This window comes from Nannospalax galili, unplaced genomic scaffold (genome assembly GCF_000622305.1).
Source record: "Nannospalax galili isolate Female #2095 unplaced genomic scaffold, S.galili_v1.0 scaffold710, whole genome shotgun sequence".
Taxonomy (NCBI): domain Eukaryota; kingdom Metazoa; phylum Chordata; class Mammalia; order Rodentia; family Spalacidae; genus Nannospalax; species Nannospalax galili.
Window position 1 is genome coordinate 1,033,272 of NW_008328349.1, and position 8,195 is coordinate 1,041,466.

At 38.1% G+C, this 8,195-nt stretch overlaps 1 protein-coding gene across 9 annotated transcripts in view; it reads left to right on the top strand.

Moving 5' to 3' along the window:
• Bicd1 (BICD cargo adaptor 1) overlaps positions 1-8,195 on the top strand; it is a 207,635-nt gene that overhangs the window by 143,126 nt on the left and 56,314 nt on the right. For all 9 annotated transcript variants that reach the window (XR_003848492.1, XM_029560467.1, XM_008827061.3 and 6 more), the window contains exon 4: positions 6,439-6,864. Coding sequence is in view for 8 of the 9 variants with exons in the window: in XM_029560467.1 (XP_029416327.1) it covers positions 6,439-6,864 (426 nt within the window). In the remaining variant the exon portion in view is untranslated. The remainder of the gene's footprint in view (positions 1-6,438; positions 6,865-8,195) is intronic.

Here is an 8,195-nt window from a genome sequence, read left to right on the forward strand (position 1 = left end):
AACTCGCATGAGGAAAGAGATTATGAAATATAAATCAATAGGAACAAAATAGAAAGAAAATGCTGTTTTATTTAAAGCTATAACCTGTTAACAAAACTCCTTTGTATATTTACTTTTTTTTTTCTGTAGTGAGATGTAGAAGATGTCATAGTTTCTTTCTTGTTGCTATGATAAAATACTCTTACAAAAACACCTTAAGGGAGTAAAGGTTTATTTTGGTTTATAGTTCCTGGGGGACACAGTCTATCATGGTGGGAAAGACATGGCAGCAAGTTGGAATAGGACCAAGAAGCTACTGGTGGCATTATATCTGCATTCAGGAATCAGAGAATGAACAAGATACGGGGCTGAGTTATAAGGCCTCAAGGCCCATGCCCAGTTACTCACTTCCTTCACCAAGACTCCACCTCCTAATGGTTCCACAACCTTCCCAAATAGTGTCATCAGCTGGGGACCAAGTGCTCAAACATGTGAGCTTAAGGTAGACATTTCACTTTCAAATCACACCATTCCTGGTCCCCATGGACTCATGGCTATTTCTTGTTGCAAATGCATTCAGCCCAGCTAAATCTTGCAGCTCTGTGTTGGCTATCTGGAGCTTGTGACAAAACTGTCTGGGTTCCACAGGGCTTGGGTGCCCCACTTCTCTAGCTCTGTCTCCTGAAAAACCCATGGCCTCTCACTAGGCAGGCTTCACTACATGCCTACAGATTTCTTTGGTGCATGTTTCATGGTCCTGGCATCATCAATATCCTGGAGTCTCCACTGAAATTTAGGATTCACCTTCATGGTTTCACGTAATGGCCATTCAGGGCCTCCTTTCAGGGACTCCATCCAGAATAACTTCATGTGTGTTCACCCCATTCCTCCCTCTCTGGGCACTGAGTCTCCTGTGTACTAATGGCTATCAGATTCCTCAATACTCACATCTGATGTGGGTGGGATAAATGAATCACAATGGATAAATTTAAACTTGAGAAATACATTTTCATAAACATACTTCTCAAATTCTCCCAAAATTAAGGGATATGTTTATGGGGCTGTGTGTGTGTGTGTGTGTGTAGCAGGGGAGGTTCAGTATGAAGAACATAGAAGACTTTGAGACAAGTTTACTTGAAGTTTAGATGTTTCACATGGTTCTTCCATTTACTCCTGCTTCTACCTCTGGTTAGGCAGGAGTGAGCAAACAGCAACTAGAGTGTCTGTGACTGCATGTGTTGCACTACTTTGCCCAAGAGGTTAATTCCAGCTACTATTAGGTATTCTTGGAAGACTGCCAAGGTGCCTGGGAGTGTTCATTGTCCCAGATGCTATTTCTGTGGGAATTTGCACTTCCAGTTTGTTGATTATTCTTTTCCATTACCCATGCCCTCCCAGCAGGAATTGAAACATGAGAAGTCAGACATTTTGAATATTTTATTTATTATTTTTTAATTTTATGTGTATGAGTGTATTGTCTACATGTAGGTAGGTGCACCCATGTTGTGCACTGCCCACAGAAGTCGGAAGAGGGCATCAGATCCCCTAGAATTGGAGTTACAGATGGTTGTTAGCCATCATGTGGGTGCTGGGAATCGAACCTGGGTCCTCTAGAAGAGCAGCTAGTGCTCTTAACTGCTAAGCCATCTTTCCAGCCCCAGAACTCAGACATTTTAGGAGAAAACTTATATATCTCTTATTTTCTAAGTGGGTATGAGAATTTTTTCATTTTGGTGACTAATCAATGAATCCAAAATAATTTTATTTTAAAAATACTTTATCATTTTTATTTTATGTGTATAAGTGTATTACCTGCATGTATATAAATGCACCCATGTCATGCAATGCCTGCAGATGTCAGAAGACAGCATCGGATTCCCTGGAACTGGAGTTATAGACAATTGTTAGCCACCATGCGGGTGCTGGGATTTGATTCCAGGTCCTCTGTAAGAGTAGCCAATGTCCTTGACTGCTGAACCATCTCTCCAGCCCCCCAAATCATTTTCTGTACAGCACATTGTTCTGTTTATTCCTTGATAAAATTGGTAAATATTTAGGTTTTGCAGACTATATAATCTCTCTTACAACTATCCCACTCTGCATTGTAATGTGCAAAGCAGTCATAGATATAACCTGAACAAATTAGTGTGCTGGTGTCTTAAACCATTCCATGCAGAAATAACTGATAACCTGGATTTGGTTCACAGCCATAGTGATATTTGACAGTCCTTGGTCTAGGGCATCAATTTTACACAGATTACAAATAAAGATCTATTATGTAAACTAATGTTTACAAATGTAAGCCATGACTTCATCTAATGATGGTTGGTACTAGACAAGGCTGGCAAGAGGGCAGGTTGTATTGCTGAGGGTAAGTAAAGAATGTGGAGTGGAAGGCAGCTCTAGAGCAAACTGTGCTGGTCTGGGAGAAACTGTGATACAAGAGAGTCTATCGTCCCAAACCAAGTAATTTCTGTGCTAGCTTTTACATAACCATCTAAGGGCAACCATTTATTCTCTTTTTATGATTAGGTAAAACACTTCTGAATCTCAAACTCCCTTGATACTAAGTCATTTTCAGAACTCTGAATCATATCAAGGGTGGTTTTATGAATTCCTCTGTGTCTGCACTTTGTCCTCATTTTCTCTTACTTTATTGCTAATAACCAAGATTCCTATGATCAGGAAGTGAATTTTGCTTTACCTAACAATGATAAACTAGGATGAAGTAATAATCTGGTTGAAATGCAGTTAGTCATCAAGTGTGAAGGAAAAGTGGTTAGAGCCTTTCATTTCACTAGGCAAGGAAGACTGAAGAGTCTCAGGGCAGGAGCAGCAAACCCAGATAGCTATAGGGTGTTTGTAAACAACATTGACTAGGACAAGGATATAAAGAAGGAACAGTCACTATTCAGTTAATGGTGATTTCTGTCCTCTGGGAATATTTGCCTGACAGTCTGAATTCTTCCCTTCCCTTCCCTTCCCTTCCCTTCCCTTCCCTTCCCTTCCCTTCCCGTCCATCTTTCCCTCCGCCGACATCTTTCCCTTCCCTAGGGAAAGGAGCCCCGTGCGAAACAATTCTGTGTCCTTCTTCTTTCTCTTCAGTTCTAAAGAGAAATTAGAGATTTTTAAATGTCTGAGAAGTTATCAGACTTCTAAATATTGTCAGTTAACTGAAAAATCAATATTTGACATTTACATATTTTGACAAATATAAGCTATGTATATGGCCTGTATGTTTATGGGCCACCATTTTGTATTCTTTGCTGTGAAAGTATTTGGTATCTGAAATAGCAATGAACCTTGCACCTTCCTGGGCCCACTAGAGTACAGAATGCAAATAAAGGAGCACCTTTATTACTATTATTATATGTGCACATGATGTGTGCACCACAGCATACATATAGAGGTGAAAGGATAAATTTATGGAGTTATTCTCTAATTCTACTTTTACATGGGTTCTGAGAATTGGAATAAGGTCACCAGGCTTTCATGGTGGGTGCTTTTAACCCATTGAATTAGGTCACCAGACTTTTGTGGCAAGTGCCTTTAACCCATTGAGCCATCCTGATGGTCCAAGTACCCACAGTCTTAAGTAGTGATGTGTGACCCAGAAATTTCCTTTTGAATACATTTAGAAGATAATTATTGGTAGCATGAATTGAGTAGACTTTTTATAATTCTTTATATTTGTTCAAAGATATATTTAGGGCAAAACAATCATCACTGTAGATAATAGGCATATCTTCCTACTTGACTCTTTTGAGTGATTCTGTCATGAAAATATTGAAAATTCCAGTCACATTTTTCCCCTTTTAAAGAAGTGTTCATCTTTTATACTGTTTTTTTACATTATGTAGTCCATGTACCATAGTGTGATAAACACATTTCTTTATTTAAATATCCCCCCATTAATGAATATGAATAGTATTCTAGTAAACATCTCTTATTCATATGCCCTACAGAATGGTGGACATTCTGTGCCTATTACAGAATAGTGGACATTCTGTAATAAAATAATCCTCTCCTCATTCACATATGTAACTAATATTCTTAGAAACATCTTTTATATATGAGTCTTCCACAGTATGCTCCGTGCACCAGTGTTTAGTGACCTTCTGAAACCCTTGTCTCCCCTTTCCCAGTGTATTCCCAATTTTTAGATGTACAAAGCCACCCACAGTGAAGATTATATTCTCCTTCCTTCAGCTAAGTGACATAGATATATGAGGAAAAACAATAAGGGGGATTTTGAGATGTCTTTGGAACATAATCAAAAGAGCAAACCATCTTGGATCATGTGGACTATAGGAGGAGGCAGTGCAGTAAGAGAAGAGCTTGGTTCCCAGACCATCTCATGGAGCTGAGATTCCCAGCTTTCCCTTGGTTATCTATCCCCATTCTGTTACACAAGGGAGAAAATCCTTCTGTCTTAACAAAGGCATTTTCAGTTAGGTCTTGGTTATATCCACCAAATCTGTATCTCAACTAAACCTATATCCTAACATTTGCAAAATAAACCTTTGGATTGAGATTATGAGAAGGGGGAGGGAGCAATAGAAATATATGGAAGTGACAATGCTCTGTGATCCTTATGTTTCAATCAAAAATATAAAAAGTAATGCATATTAAAATAAATATAAAACTAAATGTACAGTTTTTATTTAAACTAATAATATAGCATTTTTTCTAGTTTATTTTTTATGCAGAGTAGTTATGTATTCAACAAATGCTTATTGAAGAGCAGAATTTGGTTTTAAAAATTGTGGAGGGCCATTGAAGCACTGAGGGAGATGTAGGTGAATAAAAAGTACTTTTTCTAAGCAGATTACAAGGTAGTTTTAAAGGTAACATGTTTTGTTTATTTTTGTTGTTTTTGTTTTGTTTTCGAGAAAGAGTCTCAATATGTGGGTCCCGGATGACCTGAAACTTGCTATATAGATCAGGCTAGAGCCTGAAACTCACAGAGATCCACCTCCATCTGCCTCCCAAGTGCTAGATTAAAGGTGTATGCCATCAAGCCTGGCCCAGATCAAACGTTTTTAAAAGGTGGCATATTTTAAGTACCATAGGAAAGTCCCCAGGAAGACATACTAGCTCACAAAGACACTGTCATATATGAGTCCCATGACTAAAAGTTTGTTTGAGCAGGCTCTCAGCAATTACATACAGTTCAAAAGACTTACATCACTAATACCACTAGATATACTTTGAAGTTAAGAGCGTTTTTGTGTGTATTTGCTTGTGGTTTTTAAAATTGAGATTTTGTTCTTATTGTGATCTTTTAAACTAATTTTTCTATGGATATAAAATGACTCCTCATTAATCAAATAAACCAAATGGTGATGGTAAAAAATTTTCTTGGATAATGAAAATTCAGCATTTTGTTAAGCTATTACAAAAATATTTCTGGCTAGGTATGTTGGTACACACCTGTAATCCCGGCACTTGGAAGGCAGAGGCAGGTGGATCTCTGTGAGTTTGAGGCCATTATGATCTGCATAGCAAGCTCCAGGGCAGTGTGTGTGTGTGTGTGTGTGTGTGTGTGTGTGTGTGTGTGTGTGTATTGCTGCCTCAATTTATTAAGTAAACGATGCTGTCTTTTGATCATTGTATTCTAAAAAAGAAATCTTAGGACAGTAGATACCTTTTCATCTCTGCTAGGTAATAAATTCTAGCTTTACATTTTTTATTATATTATATATATATGTGATTATTATAGCATATGTGTGTGTGTGTGATTTCCCTGTGTTATCACAGGAATATAGTGTGACAACAATAGTGTCAGCATGCACAAGACCCATGCAAACTCAAGCAGGCAAAAACCCGGCATAGAACTGGGGAAATGGGCAGCAGGCCCCAACCTTATCCAAAGAACTATTGGCAGCTTATTACTACTGGGTGAGGGAGAGTTGATATTCTTTAAGGGAGTGACTCTAGATAGTCTAACTTCGATAGACCATAACATAAATGACAGAATGCATGAAATCCAGTGGGATGGGCTATGGAAGAGTGCATATGGGGAAGAGGGTGTAAAGATGATTAAGATATTTGATATGAAATACACAAAAGTTCAATAAAAATATAAAAAAAGAAAAAAAAAGAATTAACTTTTGGAAGTAAGTGGTTGTAAGTAAAACTGGGAATATTGGTTTAAAATGAAATGCAGTTCTTTTTACTCATACTTTTGGATCACTCTAACAAGATAATAAGCATTCTCCATTATATGTAATTGAGTTATTTGGTAATATCAGTGCGCCTCATTAAAAGGATTCCAACAATAAAAAAAACTTGAAAAACTAAAAAAAAAAAAAATAGAGAATATAGTGTGGACTTTTATTGATATTTTGTAGACTGTTAAACGATTATTAAGTGTTTAAGTCCACTAGAGTGTTTAATGGCAGTTTTATAAGACCGAAATTTTAGTTTTATGAATCTTCTCTAACCTATCTAATTCAGGTTGAATATGAAGGCTTAAAGCATGAGATTAAGCGATTTGAAGAAGAGACAGTGCTGCTGAACAGTCAGCTGGAAGACGCCATCCGACTGAAAGAGATCGCAGAGCATCAATTGGAAGAAGCCCTTGAGACGCTGAAAAATGAAAGGGAGCAGAAGAACAACCTTCGGAAGGAGCTCTCCCAGTATATCAACCTCAGTGACAACCACATCAGCATCTCAGTAGATGGGCTAAAGTTTGCTGAGGATGGGAGTGAGCCCAACAATGATGACAAGATGAATGGGCACATCCATGGGTCTCTTGGGAAACTGAATGGAGACTATCGCACTCCCACCTTAAGGAAAGGAGAGTCCTTACACCCTGTGTCTGACTTATTCAGTGAGCTGAACATTTCAGAAATTCAGAAATTGAAGCAGCAACTCATGCAGGTAAGAACTTTATATAAATCTGTAAGAATGAATTCCTTGTTGGTCATATGTAGTGTGTTATAGGATTTCTGATTCCCACATTTTAGTTCTGGATTAATTTTTCACATTAATTAATTCTTCAATTTGAAGATTTGAAAGTATAATATTTTAGAAAGACATGCCAGAAGGGATGTTGAAAAGAAATTTATCATTTGTATCACTTTGAGAAATGAGTTGGGGACATAGTTCATTAGTAGGGAGCAAGTCCAAGGTCTTGAATTCAATCTGCAGCTCCATAAGAAAGGAATTTCTTCTGCAATGGTCCTTGAGCCCTGGGTTCATTGCCCCCTGTTGCATGAGGGAGCTTTGTTGATAAGAGTTGAGAGGAGAATTAGTATTCTCTCTACTCCTTGTTCCACTATGTGCCGTGAACCTTAGGTGTAGAGATTCCATTGTAGATGTGTCACTTTGGGTTAGGCATTTTACAAAACTTATTCTCTGTGTGTGACCATTTGTGGAACTCTGTTATAGTCTCTGTCTACTGTAAAAGAAGCTTCTTTGATGAGTGGTGACTGGTATACTTGTCTGTTAATATAAGGATCCATATTTAGCAGATAGTAAGAAATTACATTTGTCTAGAGATGTGCCAGCCTTGGGTTTTTTTCTAAGATCTATGACCTCTCCAGATACATGTATTTGGATGTGTTTACAGTACCACACATGAGTTCCCTCCCATTGAGTGGGTTTTAGGTACAATTAGGTAGCTGTTGATTATCCCCAAGATAAAAGTGCCACTACTGCCCCAATATAGTTTACTGTGCAGGTCATTGTTGTGGTTATTAGGCCTTAAAGCTGGGGTTGTGGAAGAGGGTAAGGAAAGATTGTAAGAGCCAGGGGAGGAGGTACAGGGCCATATGGAAATAGAGTCTTACAGGCTTCTAGGACCTTGCTCTTATGAACTTATAGCAATGGTAACAGCACGCTCAAGACCCATGCAAACTCAAGCAGAACTATTGGGTAGTTGATTACTATTGGGTGAGGAAGAGCTGATCTTTAATGGAGTGATTTTAGATAGGCTGAGTAGACCTCAGTGGATGAACTTGCACTGAGGAATGTCAGGGGACACTAACTTGACTCCATAGATCTTAACATAAATGAAAGAATGTATGAAATCCAGTGTGTTTGTGTGGGGGGGTGTTATGGGAGGATGCTGATGGGAAAGGGGAATATAAAGATGATTAGATGTATATGAAATACACAAAAATTAAATAAAAAGGAATTTCTTCAATTTGCAAATTAGATTCCGGCTAGGTGTAGGAAAAGACTCATGACACATTTCTGAATAAGAAAAG